The 23,778-nt window shown below is 37.3% G+C and overlaps 1 protein-coding gene across 1 annotated transcript in view; it reads right to left on the bottom strand.

Moving 5' to 3' along the window:
• LOC145243368 (Fanconi anemia group D2 protein-like) overlaps positions 1-23,778 on the bottom strand; it is a 212,310-nt gene that overhangs the window by 102,343 nt on the left and 86,189 nt on the right. The window contains exons 19-22 of the mRNA XM_080106191.1: positions 23,704-23,763; positions 6,440-6,596; positions 4,609-4,685; positions 796-930 (exon numbers count right to left, since the gene is read on the bottom strand). Of these exons, the coding sequence (XP_079962317.1) occupies positions 796-930; positions 4,609-4,685; positions 6,440-6,596; positions 23,704-23,763 (429 nt within the window). The remainder of the gene's footprint in view (positions 1-795; positions 931-4,608; positions 4,686-6,439; positions 6,597-23,703; positions 23,764-23,778) is intronic.

Below are 23,778 nucleotides of genomic sequence, written 5' to 3'. Positions count from 1 at the left end.
TCATAAAGTGTTAGATATAATTACTAGACTTTTTAGCCCATTAAAAAAAACAGCCAAAAGTTATAGCTTGTTGACTTAGAATAAGGGTTTTATGCCAAACTTTTAAAGCAAATGTGGTATTGTGGTGACTAACTTATATTAATTCCTTACTGTGCATCAAACGGATACCACAATACTTAGTTCACTGCACCTTATTATAACAAAGATCCATACAAAATTTCAGCTAGATCGGTTCAGTAGTGGAATAGGCAGATAGACTTAGATATAATATGCACTGGACTTTTTAACCTATTAAGAACAGATAAAAGTTATAACCAATTGATTTAGAATAAAGTCTTTATGCCAAACTGATGGTTGAATATGATTAAATTTGTGCTCATTTTTGCATTAAATACTAATTTTTATTAATCCCTCTGCGCATTGAACAGATACCATAATACTTGATTTGCTGCACTTTATCATAACAAAGGCCTATACAAAATCGGCCCAATATTTTCTGAGAAAACTTCTAGAGTAAATGTGGTATTGTGGTGATTAATCACATTGAATGGATACCATGATATTTAGTTTGCTGCACCTCATCATAAGAAAAGTTCATACAAAATTTCAGCCACATCAGCCTATCAGTTTTCGAGAAAAAGTTGGAATGGACAGACAGACAAAGTCAAATATAATATAGATAACAAAGCAATAAGACTTGATACTTTAATTGATATGTAATAACTTACTTATATGATAGGTAATAATGGAAAGAACATTAAAACTAAAAAACAAAATAAAAAATTTTTTCCAAACCTTTTGTCATCATCAAAAGTATTTTTGGTTTCAACTCCAACTGTATTTTCAAGCAATGGGAGAATGTTTAGGGCAATGTTATCACCAAGGTCTTCATCCAAACCAAATTGAAAATCCAAGGGTAAAAAAGATTTTCTATCAAAATTTAAAAAAAAAAAAAATTAAATAAAATATATATAACAAACTCAAATAATTCTTGTATTGCGAAATAAAAAAATTAAAACAATAATGTTTTTGATATAATTATTATTTAAAAAAAATCAGTTTATGGTTATTCTTATTTAACATATTAAATATTTTACTTTCAATATTGACTATTTCTGTAAAAAGCAGTTTAAATATATTCATATTTATTATATTTTTTTTAAATATTTTACTTTCAATATTCATTATTTCTGTAACAATTAGTTTATGGATATATTTTGTTTGGATCTACATTTTTGTTGGGAGGGGGGATCTTCAAATTCAATAACACTGTTTTTTTCTCAGGAGTTTCGAAACCAAAACTCGTTTTGATCGTTAAGTATGTTAAATGATGAGTAGGCCATATAAAAAAGACATGACATAATGATAATGCTTACAAGAAGACCCACCTGGCAATGACTCGTGTATTTTTACTTCCAGTCACGATCCTCATTTTTCGGAATATAATGCTTATAACATAATGCTAATTCACAAGCAACTCACCGCACAACTCCCCACTAAGCATGCCCCGAATTAACAGTAACTCCTTACATGTCAGTGGCATTGTGCCATTTATTTGGGGTGAATTGAGATAAACTTAAGTAAAAATAAAAAAGACACAACTTAAATTTTAGGTTTTTGTCCAGAATTCTCCCTATATCAGAAAAACAAAAAGAAAAGAAAAATCTATATGATGCATGTACCCATGACAGAACGAAAACGTCATATTCCAATAATCACTTAAATTGATCAAGTTGTTTTATTTTTAGCTAAGAAAATCAAATTTTATCCGAAAGCAAAAAAAGGACTATCTCACATCGCCATCTCAAAGAAACAAAGGTAGATAACTCCACAATAATTCAAACTTACGCGATCAACCATGTAGTGCCTATGAGTTCCCATTAAATGCTTAGAATCATTTAAAAATTGATTTTCTTTACAAAAATAAAACTACTCAATCAATTTACATGATTTTTAGAATGTGATCTTTTCATTCCATCATGGTACGTACATCACAAACATTTTTCTGTTTTTAATATATTCTAGACAAGCACTAAATTTTGTCAATTCTATTTTCAGTTTTTAAATTTTGCTTTGATATTTATTTCTGTGACAGTTCTCCTCTGGAACAATGGCAATGGGGAGACACTTGTGTAGTAAAGGACTCATGGCGTAATAGATAAAGTACTAAATTTAAACTCCCTTCTAAGCAATACTCTTCTGGGGGCTGAAGGTTCAATCCTCAGTGCAGGCCTTACTAAGAATACAATTGCAAATTACTTTATACTGACAGAACACGAGCATATTACATCCCACATGGATTAAATAAAGGCTTGAAATCCTGTACAGATTCTCAAGTTGGACAGAAATATTCCCAAGTTTGACGAGATACATCTAAAGAAGGTTGAAGGTTACAGTAGTCAAAATGTCAGAATAAAACTCAGGATGAGAACAGTAGTCCAAATTCAAATTATCAAACCTCAAAAATTCAGAAACATTTTTGTAATAATTGTTGCAATATTTTGGACATAATACAAGGGTAGGTATTTATTTGCTTCCCCACGTAAGCAAAATATGACACAAGGTCGGTTTTTATGTGAGGTGAAGTGGGAGGGAGGGGGACATGGTTTATATAGGGTTGCCCCTACATAGACCAACAACCAATTGCCACAAGGGCACAAAGTGCAGCATCTGCGGGAACAGATACTAAACTTTGATCTCAGCCAAAAGGCCGAGGAAGGGCGCCGAAAGTTGGAAAGTTTTACTTATAGAGACTAGCAATAGGAACTGACCAATCAAATGGAACCATGTTCTGCTAGCAACCAATCAGAAACCAGAATTGCTCCATAAAAATATTGAATCTTTTAGCATTCCAGCACACAATTTTTTTGTGTCAGCACGAGAAAGATCTTTTGCTCTTTGCCTGCAAAATTATTAAGTCCAAGACTAATACAGAACAGCTACCCACTGAAAACTCTTCTGAAATTAAACATGGCTTACAATTCAAGAACAATAAATTTGTAAATATTTTTTTTTAATATTTAAAAGAAATTAAAACATAATTAAAAAATAAAATGATTTGCTTTTTTTTCTCTCCTCATTTACGTCACATTTCCCTTTCCAGGGATCAAACGCTTTTTTATTATTTCGAAGTTTCACTCATCACGTCTTATGGTTCAGCAAGTCAACTATCTCCAAATCCATTCTATATAGTCTTGTCCAATCACTTGTTTCTAAGTCTACCATGACCGGCCAATGTTTCTACAATTCAATATGTCCATGTTTCTGTAGTGGTTTATTCAGGAGGTTGAGCATTTCACATAACCATACTAGCATAACTAATCCATCCTTTAAAATAACATCTATATAATATAAATATAATACCTTCAGCAAATCCTTTGACCTGATTTATCATTAAAAATTAGATGATAAATAAAAACAAATTCTGTTTCTTGTGTTGTCATGCAAAAATTGGTCCTCCTGTAATGTTTACACATGTGTAAACATGTAAGGACCCAAAACGTTGTAGACTCCATCGCAAAGGAAACAAAGACAAGGAAAGAGGAAAGAACTTCCACTCGCTGTTTCAGGTGTGAAGAAAAGACTTTTATTCCTCATCCTCCCGTCATACATGACTTTTCGTTACCGCTGTGATGTCACCCACGTTTCTAACATGATTATGATCCTCTGACATGTCTTCAAACATGATCCTTAATCTGAGCACACGTTCTTCTTTTTATATCTTTTTTTTTCCTTGCTGTGACGTCACTTCTCACATGGTTCAGTATTTGCATACAGTCACCATGCGCGTCTCCATGTTCTGTTAGACTCTGCTTCAGAGTCACAACTATTCATTAACCATGCAAGATTGCAGGTTTTTAACCTCAACATTTGAGAACAGCGAGGCTCAGGGGTTGTATGCAAAGTCAGGTGGTTTGGCCTAGAACATATGAATGACACAGAACCAGCATTGCCACTCTCACTCAATTGATTTGTGGTTCCGCACCTAACTCATTTCGGTTGCCACATGCAGAGACAGAGAGAAGCAGAGGCTGATGGATCTTGATTTCGACTTCTGGATTTTCCCAAGAGTCCTTTTTAGCCAGGTTGTGGACTTAATATCATTTGGTGCCAATTTTGTCTGCCATCAGTGCTCTTACCAGAAACAAGAGTCCCTGACAATATAGCTCTATCACTATCTTGTCATCTCCTTGCTGTGACGTCACTTCTCACATGGCTCAGGATTTGCATACAGTCACCATGCGGGTGTCCACGTTCTGTTACACTCCTTAAAAGTCACAACTATTCATTAAAGACATTTATTCCTTATTTTCCCACCACGTATGACTTCTAGTTATGGCTGTGACATCACCCATGTCTCTAACGTGATCGCGATCCTCTCAAACATGATTCTGATCGTGATCCTGCTCCTCGGTCTGCGTACACATTCTTCTTTTTATATTTTTTCCTTTTCTTCCTTGCCGTGACATCACTTTGCACACAGTCGCTACACACACGTCCGCACTCTGTTACACTCCTACACAAGCTGTAAGTGAAAATGGTATCTCAAGAAAACGATATTAAATTTCTGATTATTTTGCTTATTTGAACAGAAAATAAAATACAAACCTGTCAAGAAATTCCTTTTTTAAATCTACAACATAATTATCTTGGAAATCATTGATCACTCGGTCACTAAGCCATTCCTGGAAAAAAAATGAAGATAAACTAAAACTCAAAAACAAATTTGCATATGTAATAAGAAACACGTTTATTGGTACAATATATTTAAAGTTATTTCCCTTGAATGATATTTAAGTTATCTCCCATGAATTATTTCTTGCCAAAATTAGAATGGATTTTGAACTTAGAATTACCAAAAAGAAAATACTTACACTACGTCTGTACGAGATTAAAAATCTAAATCAAGGCTTGCTCTTTCTGGTATCAACTTCAAGCCAGGTGCTTATTTACTTGCCTCCACACAAGGGCAGTTAGATACAAGATTAGTTTTAAATGGAGAGAGAAAATCCAGGTTCTCCAACAAGGGATCACTCTAGATTAGAATAGAAATAAAAATTGCTCCAGTCTAGAAGGATTTCTCCTTCACTGATCTATGATAAAAAAAAGTGTGGTATCAGAACAGATACTACACATTGCTCAAGACAAAAGAGCTGGACGAATATGTTCTACTTAGTGCTATATTTTGACATGGTTTACACGAATGACATGTTTACAGTTAGTTGTTCTATTAACAGTCTTTGTTCCACAGTTTTACTGTGAAAGTCAGAAACGTCATTCTTACCATGTTGAGGATTCATTCTCGATAATTAATTCAATAGAGGTGGGCCGTTCTGACTGAAGGTGGCCTTTCTTCTGTCACTCTGAGATATGTTTCTGGGTAGTTCTAAGGGGTGTACCCTCCCAAGCCTTACCTTTACTTTTGGGGATGGAGTAAGTCTATTGCTTGCTGCCTGAGGTACCCTGACTGAAGAATGCCAACAGGCTGCCCTGGAATTTTTTGAAAAGTGCAGGGATTTTGGCTAAACTCTTCCCACCTTCCGACCTAGTGTCACATCTTTCTGCAGTGGGAAGGAAGTAAATAATCAGGTTGCACCAATTGTTCACAGATCAACATTTACCCATGGTCTTTTTCTTCATCTCAGCATGACACATTTTTAATGGTCACAGAATTATTGGCAGAATTTGTATTTACTCAACACAACCGATGCATTCTCTACAGTCTGTTTGTCCTGGCAGTACATACTTTTTAATTTTGCTCTTTATTTTACCTTTAACAATTACGTGTGTTGTTTGCACAGTTCTTTTATGAACAAGGTTTTATTATGTTCCTCTTACATTGTATTTGAAATAAATGCACATATATATGTAACCATAATGGTCTCTTTATCATCATCATTTTCTCCATTTACTTCCAACCCTTCATCATCATCATATCATCACATTTGATTTAACATCCCTTTTGCATGCTGATATATTTCTACAGAGGTTTTTATTTACACCTTAGATCCATTTTTACTGCTTCCTCCCATGTTTTCCTTGGCCTTCTCTTGTAAACTGAGCCTGCTATCTCAACTGTTCTACATCTACTCACACAAGAACTCGTATTCATTATTCCATATCATAAATGTTATGGTTTAAGGTCGTTGAGAGACTGACATATGGCATTATACCACTATGAATTGAATCTGTAGCCTAAACTATTCTATATCTACTAATCCAAGCACTCATTCATTCTTTCAATGTCACCAAACCAACAAAGTTTTCTGTTCTGCAAAGATCTCTCCATATTATCCAGATTTAATCTTTCTCTGGGGTCATTAGATCTAAACATGTCTTTAAGACTCGCACTACAACTCCATTGTATCATTTTCATATCATTTCTCCCCATGTCTGGTTTATAGAAATAAGAAAGTACGGCCGTCGGCAATATACTTACAAGTACTTTTGGATGTAAAGTCGTCTTACTGACCATGCTCGATAGTTCGTCCATGAAAAGGGAATGAGCTCCCGGCATGTCCTTGCTGCTTGTATTCATTAGTTCCAACAGACCAATTACATCACTCAGAATATCTGGTTTCACATCCTCATCATTGCTGAAAAATATAGAAAACAAAGTTTACATTAAAAAAATTGTATTACATTGAAAGAAAAACACAAGTGTTTTTCCGGTTGATAAAAAAAAAAAAATTTTTTAAAAAACAGCAGATAAAGGGGGAAAAAAATGACCATGCCTCATAATTAGCATGTTTATTTCAAAAACAAGATAATAAAATCATTAACAATTGATCTAAATCTATAATATAACAAATAATTACAAAGTCTTTAAAGCATTTGCATATTTATATGGCCATCTTTTTTCTCAATAAGAATTATCAATCTACTCTCTATTGTGTAATATATCAAATGTGAATTGTTTTCCTTGATGCTAATCTCCGACAAATAGTATGAATTTAGGCAATGTTGTTCTATTGCAAATATTTTAACGGTTATCTCTGAACGCATATACCATGCACTGGATAAAGCAGGCGAAGCCAGGGCTGCAGCCCTTGATATATCCAAGGCCTTTGACAAAGTCAGTCATGAAGGGCCGCTAATAAAAATAAAATCATACTGTATAACTGGACATATACTAAATATAACTAGGTCTTTCTTAGACAATAGGACGATCTAGGTTGTCATTGTTAAATGTACATCGAAACAGAATAACATTAATGCAGGAGTGTCTCAGCGGTCAATCCTAGGACCACTATTATTCCTAATATTCATTAACAATCTCCTTGATTATATTGTGTTCTAGATGAGTACATTTGCTGATGATACAATGCTCTAGAACATGCACGAGGGAAGAGTAGATGTACACAAATTTGAGACAATGGCAGAATCATCAGAAAATGATCTCCAGACCGTAGTGGAATTGGGCCATAAATAGATGGTAACATTTAATGCTAGTAAGACTAAGCTGCTCTCCTTTAACAATTATAAGAAGCTCCTCCAACCACCGATATCCGTGACAAATAAAACGCTACCTGAGAATTCTTCCTTCAAACTCCTCAGCTTAACACTCACAGGCATTATGAACTGGAACAAATACATTGAGGATATTGTGAAGGCTACTGCAAGGAAGGTGGGCTCCCTCTCTCATGCTAGAAGACTACTCACATCTAAAAGTATCCTGTACCTCTACAAGGCCACCATTCACCCATGGATGGAGTATTGTTGCCACATCTGAGCTGGTGCGTCTACTGCTAATCTCTCCCTCTTGGACAGAGACCAAAACAGAGTCTTCAATCTAATAGGTTCCGCTTTGTCAACTAAGCTTCAACTCCTGTCCCATCATCGCAATGTTGCATCCCTGTGCCTGTTTTACAAGTATTTTAATGGAATATGCTCTGATGAACTCGTTGCACTTGTGCTGCCTCAACATACATATTCCCAACACCCACTTAGCAACAAAATCACACCCCTTCACTGTTGAGGTCCCTAAATGCCAGAAAGCTTTCTACTCTAATAGTTTCCTCTCTCAAACAGCTGGACTTTGGAATTCCTTTCCTGCTATCTGTTTCCTTAACTGTACTGATATGCAGAAGTTTAAATGTAATGTAAACCAACATCTTTCGTAAGCATGGTCTCAAACAGTAGCCCCTTACGATATACCCTGTTAGGGGTGAAGAAGAGTTAAAAAAGTAACTTAAGCCAAACAACTTTACATATAAAAGGCAAAACGGATGCACGCGTTTTTGTATATCCGAGAAAGGCTTTTTATTCGCTGGGCTCCTCGACGAGGTTACATTTATTTAGAATTTTCCTTATACTTCCTAGATTATAATATCTCAGATTCGAAAACAGACATCATCTCTATCTTTATTTCGATCGACTTTTAAAAAATTCCCTTTGTTCTGTCTTTTTGCGTGTTTGTTCATCTTTTTCGAATAAATAAAGCAAAACTAAATCAAAGCAACCGCAACCGTTTCACAGCCTTCCTGGCTGGGACGTCTAGAAGGCAATTAGCTTTGATCAATGTGGGGAAAACCCTCCATATCAGATAATTGCTATTCATTTGGACATTGCTAGAGTTCCCACTGGGGGGGGGGGCACATTATAAACAACCTCGTGGGGAAGCAAATAAATACCACGATAAAAAGCAGAAAGCTCCGTAACTGGGGCCAGGCCAGGTTTAAAAGCCATTTTCATTTCTGTGCCGACTCCTTTGATTCTTAACTTAATTTCCAACTCGATGAATTCACTGTCCTCTTTGGCATAACGGTTAGCGAGGATGACTAATTACCATACCTTTTCGAGTTCAATCCCACCTGTCTATCTTTTTTATTTCGTCTTTGTGCCAATATCTTCCACCCGCGCAAAATTACCAACACATTAAATTCATTTTTTTCACTTTTCAATACGAGTTCATGCCTGCCTACCTAATGATTTAAATTCTTTTCGAAAGCTGTAGTAACTGCACATTTCCTTTTCAGTTTTTCCGCTTTTCACCTTGTACGTTATATATGCTATTATTTTACGTTATATATGCTATTATTTTATGTTATATATGCTATTATTTTATTTCCATCATATTTGTTTGGAACGCGTATTTCAATTGTTAACATTAATATCTCTGAAAACGATACACAAGCGAGGAAGCATCGTCACGCCGCCAATTGGAAAACTTTTCACCAAGTGACCCCCCCCTCCCCCTAAAGTAGCCTACCCAGTCCTCTACTGAATTAGATAGCATCTTGGTACCACAAATGCCATTTGACCTTTCGGGGCCAAGAGAAACGACCACCCTGGTCTTTAGTCTCGAGTGTCCAACAAAAGAAAACCAAAGATAAGTAAAATCTTTAACTGTTTAGCATGAAATTTAAAGCAAATATTCTTTACATTTCCAGGCATATTGTAACCGATAATTTTCTCCATTTAAATAGACCATTTCGCAGTTTACAAAACCCATCTCACTTAAATAAGTCAATGCTATAGTAAAGATAAACTCGGTTAAAAAATTTTAAAAAAAAAAAAAAAAAAGAAATTATGCGTATTTATTTAGAGGATATGAAAACTTTATTTCAAAATCATTTCCACCGTGTAAGAAATCCAGACTTATTGCATGTCCAATTATTGCATATATTTAAAAAAAAACGTATATAAATAATTAGATTTATTGAGTTAAACCTGAAACTCTACCATTCGTTAATTTATTGATGGTTTTCCTTCACGGCGGTTTAACTTATTTCAACAAATCCTTACGGTGAATATGATTTAAATTCTTTTCGAAAGCTGTAGTAACTGCACATTTCTTTTTCAGTTTTTCCGCTTTTCACCTTGTACGTTATATATGCTATTATTTTACGTTATATATGCTATTATTTTATGTTATATATGCTATTATTTTATTTCCATCATATTTGTTTGGAACGCGTATTTCAATTGTTAACATTAATATCTCTGAAAACGATACACAAGCGAGGAAGCATCGTCGCGCCGCCAATTGGAAAACTTTTCACCAAGTGACCCCTGTTATATATTCGTTATCATCTAGGTACCAAATTGAATATGTGTTACATATCGGTATCATTGAGTTCTCACTAGGGTTATCATCCTGGGGCGCCATTTTGAATCATTGAGGGGGACCAAATTGAGCTTTCGTTACATTTGAATATGTTATATAGAGTTCTTCATTTAGGGGTACTTTTTACGTTTGGGTGTATACACTATATAACATCAAAGATTCCGTGTGATTGTCTCTAATATAAATGGTTGTGTGTTTGATTATCATAAAGGGAATCGTGTGTGTGACATGTAATTTCTGAACCTACCTCTGTTCTCGCTGTTGAACCATCTGGCAATTTCTCATCCTGGAGGGAGACTTGATACCTGTTTGACGAAGATTTATCACTCCAAGACGATGAAATGGTTTTATAGTTTTTTATTTCACTTTCCCCAGAGGTTCTGCAGAAGTGGAAGTGAAATCGGCTTGTGTTAGTTCTTCTTCACACACGTCAGCGTTCGTCTCCCCCCCTCCCCAGTTAAGAGGGGGGAGACCACGGAAAACGTCCGTCTTCTTCAAAGCTCAAATCAAATCTTACAGATCTAGCCAACCACGTCACACATACGTAATTTGGTCAGCTGACCTTTGGTTCTGGTAAACGTGTCTACCTCCACGTTTACTCACCTCTCTCTCTCTCTCTCTGTCTGTCTCTCTCTCTCTCTCTCTCTCTCTCTCTCTCTCTCCTTCTCTATTCTCTTATAGAGACACAGAGAGAGAAAATAGAAAGAGTAAGAAAGCCAGAGAGGGGGGAGAGATGCTCGTTAACATTCCTCCACCCCTTTTTTATCAAAATGTATGGCAAGCCATACATTTTTAATAACTAACTAACTAAAAAAAATAATTATGTCCGAAGTACATCTTTAGTTTTTCACTTTCCAGACTCACCCCTTTTCCAAGAAAGATCAGGCACCAGTACTCTTCTACAACACTATCAACCCTTCTGCTGCTTCTCGAAAGTCCCTCCTCGACATTAACTTGCTTCCAAGTTAGACAAAGATACAGCTTTGCAGATATACATCTTGTCTAGGCGGTTGCATTGTTGGATATTTTCCACTGACTCTGCTCTTTATTTGGACCACTTGGCCAAACAAATGGAGACTCCATTTTCGATCACTTTTTCGAAATGGGGCCAGCATATCGCAATTACGACCAGAACGTCGGATGCTCCATGTTGGTGGTAGCTTTATCGCATAGGGACTCGAACCCCAGACCCTCAGATTAAAAGTCTGATGCTCTACCGACCCAACCATCCCACTCGCGTTCTCGACTTTCAGCATAGGCCTAAGTCCCAGTTTTTTTCCTTTACTGTAATGCCCTGACGTCTTTCTCTGAGTGGTCCTATTACTGGAGCTTTGTTCTATTCTATCTACTACTTCGGGACTTCACAAAGCTCTTCTACTAACTTCCTTGGTTGGTCTAAGCCAAGATACGCCTTCACACTAATTCACTCGGAGCCTGTTTGAGTTCCTGGAACCCGACAAGATACGGAATCATCACTCCTAACTAATGCGCCAAAGCTTACTTGCGCATCGATTTCTAACTAAGTAGCTTTCCCTTTGTGATTTTTCTGCATTCCCAGCAAGTCCCAAGATTCCAACCCAGATATCCCTCACACATTCCTCTAAAAAAATAAAAAAAATAATAAGGCTCTATCTTGTCCCTTACGTAATCTGCATCTTTCCCTTTCTTCTATCTCCCCGTGATTAGGCTTGGTACCGACTGTCCAGTCGCTCCGTACCCTGAGGAATTATCGCGACCTCGCACGCCAGTCTTTTGTTGGACAAGACTTATTGCCGTTGCTTGGGCCTACGTGGCATCTTCCAACTCACTGGAACCACTAGTATTGTTTTAACAGGGTTCTCATTACTCTAAAATAGTATTTCCCCTGCCAAATTTTCTAATTTGTGACAATACCGTGGCTTATATAAAAAAAATAAAACAACAGAAAAAACTGCTTTCTACAGCCTAATCGCCTTGTAATTCTCATGAAAAAATGCAACTACGCGCTAAACGTCCCTAAAATATAACTAAACCAACCAAATCTATTCCAAAATAATTTAATTTAATAATACCAATTAAATTCACCCAGCATGGTTTTTTTTTTTTTAAATTTTGGTACCTTTAATTCACAATAGGGTAACATTTTATTTTCCTAAGTACTTGCATACATATTTCATTCATCTTCTCTTGAGCGATTCGTAACATAATGGCCACGTCAGCCATTGCACCCCCTCTGCCCCTTACACCATGTCAGAGGGCATTTCATTTGCTCCCTGAAGTTGATTACAACTAGATCCGCTCACGCTGGACAGAATACATTCCGTTTACTGCTATGTCAGAAAAAACTTTTTTTTTCCAAAGTCGGTAAGCGCAACCTGCCTTGAAGACACATAGCTTCACGGAAAACATCGGATTTCCACACATGAAGTACTCAAACTTGCTCCATGTTGATTCTACTCGAAATCAATAGAAATCACGAGAAAAAAATAAAATTCGAATCATTTCCCGAGAATAATGAAATTAATAACTACCCATGTAATTCAACACCTCTCCAAAATTCTAACATGCTTGCCACAGAAATTAAATTCCATTCACGCCCCACTTTTTTCTTTCATTTCTTCATATAGTTTATTTAACCCTATATTTATCCTTTTTTTTTTTTTACCTTACTTATGTGGTCAAAACGTCACTCATGTCGAATAGAACATTTATTCTACTTTTCGAAAATTGAAATTAATACCGACTGAACCTTTGGCTCTTCCGAAACTTTTTATTATTATTATTATTATTATTTATTACACTGTTTAAATCTTATTTCTTTCTCTTTTTCCCAATTTTATTATTACTATTATGATTATTAATTAATTAATTAACAACACGTTCTTTCTTTTATTAATCATTCTTTCAATAGACCCCACAAGCAAAGATTTCACCTCACCATTCTGCGAAAAAAAAAATACATGTCAAAGAACAAGAAAATTCTGCCAATACCGTTTGACAACACATCAATTACATAAAAATAATAAATTAAAAAATACAAAAATATCCTATAAGCAATCACAAAGTCCCATCTCACTAACAACAAAATTCCAAATAACAAAATTTTGTCCACGTCTGCAAAAAAAAAAAAAAAAAAATTCCTACGAAAAAAATTCGCACAATCAGCGAAAAAGAAAAAAATCATTTTACAGGACATGACCATTGTCTTTTCATCAACAGTACATATTGTTTTTCATTAAAAGTTACGCTTAGTTCACAGTTTAAAAATGACACAAAATATTCATAACAACATTGACATGTTTATCTTTGTGGTAAAGGCTCGTTACAGTCATATCTTCTATTTCTTTTTTTTTTTTTTTTTGGTTTTCTCACTGGCTGTTGTTAAAAATTTACAAAATAAAGCCATTCTTTGTTTTTCCTTCTAATTTTGACATTAAATGATATTTTTCTTCGTTCATAATGAGCTAATTCCCAATACGATAAACATTTTTTTTTTAACTATTTTCTATATATAAAGTTTTACATCTGTGTGTCTGTATGTCTTCCTTTTCTTTCTTCGTGAAAAGGTTGTACGTGTGTAGTGCTTTTTTTTTTTCTTAATTATTTTTCTAATTCGCCTAGTGTTTTAATGGACCCTACGTTGTGTGTGTGTTGATTTGTATTTTTTTTTCTACTGTTCTTTCTTTTTTTTTTTTCTTTTTTTTTTCAGACATTTTATTGTGTTTTTCTTGTCTTTTTTTCGTCCTTTTTTTCCCCGTGGTAATCGAAGTTCTTTTTTTTCTTTTAAACCCACCCTTGCTAGGTGGTCTGGTCAGTTAAGGCACCAAATTGAATATGTTATATATTCGTTATCATCGAGGTTATCCTTGATGGGTACCAAATTGAGCTTTCGTTACATTTGAATATGTTATATAGAGTTCTTCATTTAGGGGTACTTTTTACGTTTGGGTGTATACACTATATAACATCAAAGATTCCGTGTGATTGTCTCTAATATAAATGGTTGTGTGTTTGATTATCATAAAGGGAATCGTGTGTGTGACATGTAATTTCTGAACCTACCTCTGTTCTCGCTGTTGAACCATCTGGCAATTTCTCATCCTGGAGGGAGATTTGATACCTGTTTGACGAAGATTTATCACTCCAAGACGATGAAATGGTTTTATAGTTTTTTATTTCACTTTCCCCAGAGGTTCTGCAGAAGTGGAAGTGAAATCGGCTTGTGTTAGTTCTTCTTCACACACGTCAGCGTTCGTCTCCCCCCCCTCCCCAGTTAAGAGGGGGGAGACCACGGAAAACGTCCGTCTTCTTCAAAGCTCAAATCAAATCTCACAGATCTAGCCAACCACGTCACACATACGTAATTTGGTCAGCTGACCTTTAATTCTGGTAAACGTGTCTACCTCCACGTTTACTCACCTCTCTCTCTCTCTCTCCTTCTCTATTCTCTTATAGAGACACAGAGAGAGAAAATAGAAAGAGTAAGAAAGCCAGAGAGGGGGGAGAGATGCTCGTTAACAACCCCCCCTCCCCCTAAAGTAGCCTACCCAGTCCTCTACTGAATTAGATAGCATCTTGGTACCACAAATGCCATTTGACCTTTCGGGGCCAAGAGAAACGACCACCCTGGTCTTTAGTCTCGAGTGTCCAACAAAAGAAAACCAAAGATAAGTAAAATCTTTAACTGTTTAGCATGAAATTTAAAGCAAATATTCTTTACATTTCCAGGCATATTGTAACCGATAATTTTCTCCATTAAAATAGACCATTTCGCAGTTTACAAAACCCATCTCACTTAAATAAGTCAATGCTATAGTAAAGATAAACTCGGTTAAAAAATTAAAAAAAAAAAAGAAATTATGCGTATTTATTTAGAGGATATGAAAACTTTATTTAAGTACGTTACTTAATATAAATCAGCCATCGCAAGGCGATTTTTTTTTTTTTTTTATGTTAATTTTCTCAATTAAAATAACGCTAATAAAATATCAGTGACCCTCCCCCACCCCTTACTTGTACACTGCCATTTCCTTTCCGGACACCTTTGCTCTTGATCCATCATTTCATCAAAATACGAAAAATTAGATAAGCTGTTTTAAATTTCCTCTTTTGACAAAATTGCCAATCGAAATGCAGACGGGGTTTCCTTTGCAATAGAGGATAGAACTGAAGCAGTATACTTATATGTACAATACGTGCGTATTAACTAAACCACCTTTGTTAACTATATATAATCGCCTGTACTGAATCCTCATCAGCTCACAACCTCATGTATCCTCAGACTCTTAATGTATCAGACCTTATATCACCAAGACATCCTTCTGAATAGATACAAAAATTTTTCTGAGCAGCATAACATCCAGTGATCATATATCTGATCCTCATGAAATTGCTTATATCACTCTGAATATTACCTTAAATTTCCTTTCTATCCCTAAGCTAAGTAGAACACCTCATAATACTCTATTCAACTACTTTTAAAATTAGATACACCCAGTTGCAATATTAGAAGTGCTTCGTCCCTGACCTAGACTACGGACTTGTACAACAAACCATGAAACTATTGCACCTAAAATTCCTCTCAAAACTGAAAAATACTGCTGGTTGTATACTAAGTACCCCCTATAGATACTTTACCTCCAAGATGACTGCATCGTCTGTTTTGCATGACAAACCTTTTTATTTTTTACTTAAATTCTCTTTCTCCTGATCACTGACAAATCAAACTGCTCTATTTTTCAAGTTGCCACTAAACCTAATCCATTTCACGTAACTTAGAGAGGTCCTTGCTCTCCGCCCTTGACCCTAACAGACTCGAAAATCGATACCCATTAACAACCAAAATTTCCTAGGTATGCCCCTGATTAAAACTCCTACCCCATAACCAAGCTTCTAAGTAAATACTTACTAGCCATAGTCCTATACATTGACTTAAAGTAATCTATAATGAACAGCAACCATTAATATCTCTTTATTAAGAGATAGTATTGCAATAATCATTACACAAACTAAACCGGTACTCATTGAAATAAAAACTTCCGGATATTAAGAGAAAGGCGAAGTCATTCTCCTTCGTTGTAGTCTAAAGGCAACTTACTCAAAGTGTCCAAAATTCCATGCATTCGTATACATTACTACTTATCCATCCATCTATATTTAACTATATTTACAACATATGCAATAACCTATATCTATCAGGTATAACTGTACTCCATATCAAATGTTCTCTTGTATCTATACTGAGCATATCTTATCTTTCAGTCTTACTAAATATTCGGTTTGGGCACCAAATCAGAATTTCTAATAATAAGTAAATCATACCCTAACACTTTATCCTTATCCTAAACCTACTAAACCATATCTAATCATCCATTCCTAAACTTACAAAACTATATCTAACCATACATTAACTCGTCTCTCCCAAATCCAATACTGTAGCAAATTTAGTTGCTTTCACAGCATGAATTTTTACCTATACCCTCTCCCAGTAACAATGGAAATGGAAGCATAGTAATGCCTTTTTTAACCAGGTTACCTACTAAAACCAGCCCATATATCTATTTACCAAATTACACATGACTCAAAACTTACTGTTTTTACCCGTACTATATTTGCACTCGCATCTCATGCCCTGCTATCATCTAAAATATAGCTTGGGCACAACTCGTAGTTCAATTCTTAACACCTACTCACACTCTAATATTATACTAGACCCAAGCTCACATGAATAAAAAATAAATAAATAAATAAATAAAAATAAAAGGAAAAAATAAAATATATATATATACAAAAGAGAAAGCCTCAAACCACATTATCTCCTCCTAACAAGCCTCCTTACAATCATAGTTGCTTACACTGCATGAGCTCTACTCAACCTCTTTATCCAGTAACAATGAAATAACAATGTCCCTAATCCACTTTGAGGAGTGTAACTATTTTAGCAGATATAACCTCTACAAACTAACCCAATAACATTAACTAACCACGCGGGGTCGCAGAAATACCTGGATTAGAACCCAGGCGCGGAGCAAACCCTCTCAGTGGTGACGGACCCAGTAGATCTTTCCAGATCATCCGTCTAGGAGAAGGAAAACTCTGAAACCAAACCAAAGAGGAGGGAGGCCTCTTCAGTCTTGGATGACAACCTTCCTAGAGCTGGTGACTCAATCAAATTACCGGTTTGCAAACCTAAAATGCTTAAGGAGTAGATAGGTCCTGCCTATCGCCCGGCTTCCATACTCCTTCTTTGCCTATTAGTCAGGCGCAGAGATACTATCACAGTGATTCGACAGAAACACCCAGTGGTAGATCTTGTTTCTTGTCTAGGGCAATGAACGCCGTTTCCCCACTCCCGACACACCCCACCCCTAAAGCTGGGCACTTGAGAATGCTTGAGTACCACATATGCCTGAGCAATTAGATTGGGTTGACCTTCCTCCGATGGGTTGAGGGTACCGGATTGACAGTTACTGGCTGCTGTTTCCGACTGGTAGTACAGGAGACCTAACTCTTTGGTAGCGCTTAGAGCGGCTGCTCCATCAACAGTTGAATAATATCGGGATGTTTGCAGTGCCATGGCGCGCATGGAAAGGGACCCTGCACTCATCCCCGGTGGGCTTTCCTGAGGCCACAGTCCTAGTTGATGGAGGGTCAGCTGATGGTCTACTTGTGATGCATGTGTGATATTCTGCATAACCTCCTGTTCGGCTTCCCCTAACCCAACTGAAACTCGTTAAAAAAAACATGATGACAGTACAATCTAAAAATAAGCTTAAACCAGGCTTAGGGTCAAACAAATCCAACTTGCCTCCTCCCTTGAGGCTTGCATTCACAAATATCCGTGGGCTTAGAACTAATTTAGCTGATGTTGAAGCATTTCTCCTAACAAATACCCCGGATATCTTAGCACTAAGTGAGACTAACCTACACTCCTCCATCCCCTCTAATTATTTTAACATGCCTGGATATCTCCCACTCTGCCGTAAGGACTCTGACAGACATATGCACGGACTTGGAGTTTACATTCGTAATACCCTTCCCTTGACTAGAGAAACAAACCTAGAAACGGATGATCAAGCCTTTATGTGCTTTAGACTAATCATGCAACACAACATTAGCTACTTTTACTTTCTCTACCGCTCTCCCTCGACCCAAGACTGCACCATAATAAACAAAGTATCTGACATCATAGACACAGCACTCTCCTTCGACACTAGCGCCCAAGTACATGTATTTGGCGACTTTAATGTCCATCACAAAAACTGGCTTGGATTCTCTACTTACACAGATGCAGCAGGCAGCGCAACTCATAGCTTCTCTGTATCTCACTCCCTAGCGCAAATTGTTACTTTTCCAACCCGCTTCCCTGATCAGGAAGAACAACACGCATCACTATTAGATCTGTTTTTGACCACAGTTCCTGATGATTGTGTAACGAAAGCCGACAGCCCACTTGGGAACGCTGATCATGCGGTGATAATGGTTGAAATCGCCCTAAACTCTAGACCCAAAACTGAAGAGCCAGTGCTCAAAACAACGAGATATTATAAAAAGGCTGACTGGGAAGCTATCAGAGATCTTATCAGAGACGCCCCATGGGGAAATATTTTTTCTCTTCCTGCTGAACAGTGTGCAACCGAGACCACTGAATGGTTCAAAACTGCAATCGAAGCGCATGTTCCCATGCGGAAATTCTATAGCAAGCCCCACTCTCCCCAATGGTTTACTTTGACTTGCGCAACTGCCATTGCTCAAAGGCAGCATGCATTCCACAGGTTTAATCGACATAAGTCCAGTTCAAACAGACAGAAGTACATAGAAGCTAGAAGTAACGTTAAGAAAGAAATAGCGACAGCTAAGAGGGAATTTACGGAAACCACGAAAAAACGCATCGAAGCACAAAAACTAGGAACTCGTGACTTCTGGAAAATCTACAACAGTGTAGTAAATGATGGGCAATCAACAATTCCCCCACTAGCCAACAATCACGAGGTTCTTTGCTCAGCAACCGAGAAGGCTAACATGCTTGCCAGTCGGTTTGCCTCAAACTCCACACTGGACCCTCTAAACCACCCCCTACCTCAATTTCCTATGCGGACAGACGCCACGCTAGACGACCTGAAAATCACCCCTGCTCAGGTGCATGCTATCATAAAAAACCTTGACACTTCCAAAGCATGTGGACCCGACCTCATCCCAGCTGTGCTATTAAAAAAGTGCTCAGCCGAAGTAGCTCCAGTTCTCTCCAAACTCTACAACAAATGCCTTAATGAATCTTGCTTTCCGAGCTGTTGGAAAACTGCTTCTGTAGTACCAGTATTCAAGAATTCTGGCGAAAGAACTGACCCATTAAATTATCGCCCTATTAGCCTCCTCCCACTTTTTGCCAAAATATTTGAGACCTTAATTAACCATGCTCTAGTCCAGCACCTTACAGATGCTAAACTTCTGACCGACCGTCAATATGGATTTAGACAAGCCCGTTCCACAGCAGACATCCTCACTGTAATCTCTGAACGCATATACCATTCACTGGACAAAGCGGGAGAGGGAAGAGCGGTAGCTCTAGATATATCTAAGGCTTTTGACAGGGTATGGCATGAGGGTCTCCTCAGGAAGATTAGATCTTACGGTATCACTGGTAGAATACTTAACGTAATTAAATCCTTCTTAGATAAGAGAAAAATCCAGGTTGTCCTCGACGGTCGTACATCTAAACAATATGATATAAATGCGGGAGTGCCCCAAGGATCTATCCTGGGACCTCTGCTGTTCCTGATATTCATAAATGACCTCCCCGACAAGATTGCCTCTGAGATGGGGATATATGCTGATGACACCACACTCTATAGCAGGCACGACAGGAAAACAAACGAACATATATCTAAAGTAATGGCAGAAACACTAGAGGATGACCTCCAATCAGTAGTGGAATGGGGACAAAAATGGATGGTCACATTCAATGCCACCAAGACAAAACTGATTTCATTCAATAATTACAAGAAACCTTCTCTACCACCTATAGCAATGGCCAACGACTCTTTATCTGAGAGTACGTCTCTCAAGCTCCTTGGCCTAACGTTCACTGGAAACATGAGTTGGAACAGTTACATCGAGGGCATTGCCAGGGCCGCTGCAAGGAAGGTGGGCTCTCTCTACCGTGCTAGAAAACTTTTAACACCCGAAAGTATCCTGTACCTCTATAAGGCCACTATTCGCCCATGTATGGAGTATTGCTGTCATATTTGGGCCGGTGCATCGGCTACTAGTCTCTCGCTCCTCGACAAGGTTCAAAAGAGAGTCGCAAATCTGATAGGCCCTAAACTGGCATCAAAACTTCAGCCTCTGTCCCATCGTCGAAACGTTGCATCCCTCTGCCTGTTCTACAAGTATTATAATGGTGAATGCTCTGAAGAACTGCAAGCACTTGTGCCCCCACGACGTGAACACCCTCGACAGACCCGACAAGCTGCAAAATCCCACCCCCACACTGTAGAGATCCCTAGATGTAAAAGATCCTTCTACTCCAGTAGTTTCTTCCCCAGAACTGCTAGACTTTGGAATTCCATTCCGGGTCACTGCTTCCCCAACTGTACTGACATGCATAAGTTCAAGTGCAACGTGAACCAACATCTCGCTGCCCTAATCCCTACATAGTACCCCAGTAGTTGTTTCCCCTGATAGTAGCCCCCTACACCAAAGTGGCAATGTGCCTTGTTTGGGGTGAAAATGTATTAAAAAAAAAAAAAAAAAAAAAAAAAACACACATCCAAACACATGGCACCCCCACTAGTCTATATATATAAAAGCGAAAATGTATGTATGTATGTATGTATGTATGTTTGTGTGTCTGCTAAAAACTTTTGACCGCCGGAACAAAAATTCACAAACTTGGTATCATATTAAAGCCCCACCCTCCGGACAACAAATATCGAAAAATTAGCCCAAAAGGACCATCAGAAGTGCGCCAACTGATCAATTTTCTGCAGGGGGGGGTCGTCCCAAAAAAAATGACATTTTAATGTTAAACATTACATATTTTTAAATCTATATATATAAAAGAGAAAATGTATGTATGTATGTTTGTGTGTCTGCTAAAAACTTTCGACAGACACAACAAAAATTCACAAACTTGGTCTCATATGAAAGCCCCACCTTCCGGACGACAAATATCGAAAAATTGGCCCAAAGTGACCATCAGAAGTGCGTCAACTGATCGATTTTCTGCAGGAGGGGGGCCAAAAAAGTGACATTTTAATGTTAAACATTACATATTTTTAAATCGATTTATAACTGCCCCAAAAAATACGGCTGTCAACTCTTCTACATAAAGTATACACGCGGCCGTTTATTTTGGGTCAACTTGTATTTAAAACCCGCTGAGTCATGTCACGTGATCTTGATGTCAGCAACCTCTAATGGCAGTCTTAATTTACAATTTAAAAATGTTGTTATCGGTAAAAAAAAAAATTAATTAAAGCTAAACTATGAACTTCTACGCTATGGCAACGTTACCAAAGTTATTACCACATTCAAAATAGTTAGATAGGATAGTTAAACGAAAAATAAAGCCAAGTCAAACATGTGAAATAAAAAAAAATACTCTTACAAAAAATATTAACGATCGAAGTTTTTTTTTAAAATAAAAACAGCCAGACGCCATTTTCCAGTCTTTAGAGTAAGGCAGACGAAGTGAGAGAGAGAGAGAGAGTGAGAGAAGGGGGGAGGGTCAACAACGCATGCGTTAGAAGACGTCATGACGTTGTGACCTGATTTACTTTAAAGAGTTGATAAACCGAACAAACTTTATATACGCCGCTTTAGCACGGGTAGTTAAGGCCTTGGTTCATTATCTAAACGTTTTGGGTTCGAATCGTGGTGTGAAATGTTTTCTTGTTTTTTTTCGATTTTTTAAATTTAAATATTGAACCCTGTATTATTTAAGCCATTTTTCATGTAACGTTCGTTCGTTTGCCTTACGTTATTTTTTTTTGTGTCCCCCCCCCCCGCTTAATTAAAACGTTTTCTTTTCTTACTTCGCTTATAACAATGCTTACATCGTCATCATTGTCGTCGTAACGCTCGATGACTTTCAAACATCTTTCACTTCTGGCTGGCTGATTTTATTTTCAAACTTTGCCTCAGGGGTTCGGCTTCGATCCTACCCCCCCTCCGGCTTCTTTTTTATTTAACACTACACACCCCTACAAACACCCAGGCAACGCCGGGTACCCCTCGCTAGTCGATTTATACCTGCCCCAAAAAATACGGGCGCCAACTCTTCTACATAAAGTATACACGGGGCCGTTTATTTTGGGTCAACTTGTATTTAAAACCCGCTGAGTCATGTCACGTGATCTTGACGTCAACAAGCTCTAATGGCAGTCTGAATTTAAAAAAACATGTTATCGGTAAAAAAAAAATTTAACCCTTACACAAGCTAAACTATGAACTTTCTACGCTATGCAACGTTATCAAAGTTATTAGCACATTCAAAATAGTTAGAAACGATAGTTAAACGAAAAATAACAAGCCAAAAATGTGAAGTAAAAAAAAAATACGCTTACAAAAAATATTAATGATCAAAGTTTTTACAAAAAGAAACAGCCAGACGCCATTTTCTTTTTTAGTAACAGTCTTTAGAGTAAGGAAGACGAAGTGAGAGAGAGAGAGAGAGAGAGACACACACATACACAAACAGAGAGAGAGAGACAGACAGATAGAGAGAGATGTCTAGACAAGAAACGAAATACGTAATTTAATAAAAAATAAAATACTGCTACGTCATCTCGTAACGCTCCCGCGATGACCTCATTTAGTGGCTATCTGTCAATCAAACCTCTTTCACTCGCTTTATAAGCCTTATTTTAACACTATAATCAATTCCTCTTACTCTTGGCCTAGACAGTTAAGTGGTTGGAGTTAGTTTCACCTTCGCGTTCCGGGTTCAATCCAGCCTCACGACCAAAACTATTTTTTTTTCTTTTACATCTTTAGACACGCGGGCAACGTTTCTTTATTTTTTTTACTTCGCTTATTCTTTAGTTTACTCCCCTCCCCCCATACACACAGCGTTTTTTTTTCGCTGTTTTTTTTTTTTGATTTGGTTTTTCCGATTTTTTTAACATCGTTTCTGGGTTATTACTTATCCCCCCCCATACACACACCTAAAAACACCCGGGCAATGCCGGGTACTCCCCCCCCCCGCTAGTCTCCCCCGCTAGTCTATTATATAAAAGGCAAAACGGGTGCACGCGTTTGTGTATGTCCAAGAAAGGCTTTTTTTCACTGGGCTTTTCGCATCCGTTACGTTTATGGAGAAGTTTCTTTATTCTCCCTAGATTATAATATCTCAGATTCAAAAACGGACATCGTCTCTATTTTGAGCGACTTTTAAGAAATTCCCCCCATCCCGTCCTTTCCAGTGTTTGCTTGTCTTTTTCGTATGAATAAAGCGAAACTGATCAAAGCAAAGTCAACAGCTTCCTGGCCTTCCAGGCTGGGACGTCTAGAAGGCAATCAGCTTTGATCAATATGGGGGAAACCCTTCATATCAGACAATTGCTATTCATTTGGACACTGCCAGAGTTCCCCCTTTTTGCGGGGAGCTGATTTGACCGTAGATTTTCAAGCTGAAGAAAAAAATGCGAACTTACCTTGAAGATAGAACACTTTTAATCAACATGATTGCTCCAATAATACCATTCTGTTTGTACCTGAAAAAACCAAAA

Source organism: Euprymna scolopes, chromosome 22, assembly GCF_053919585.1.
Source record: "Euprymna scolopes isolate OS-2025 chromosome 22, ASM5391958v1, whole genome shotgun sequence".
NCBI classification, from domain to species: Eukaryota; Metazoa; Mollusca; class Cephalopoda; order Sepiida; family Sepiolidae; genus Euprymna; species Euprymna scolopes.
The sequence above is the reverse complement of the archived record's forward strand: the minus strand, read 5'-3'. Positions and strand labels throughout refer to the sequence as shown.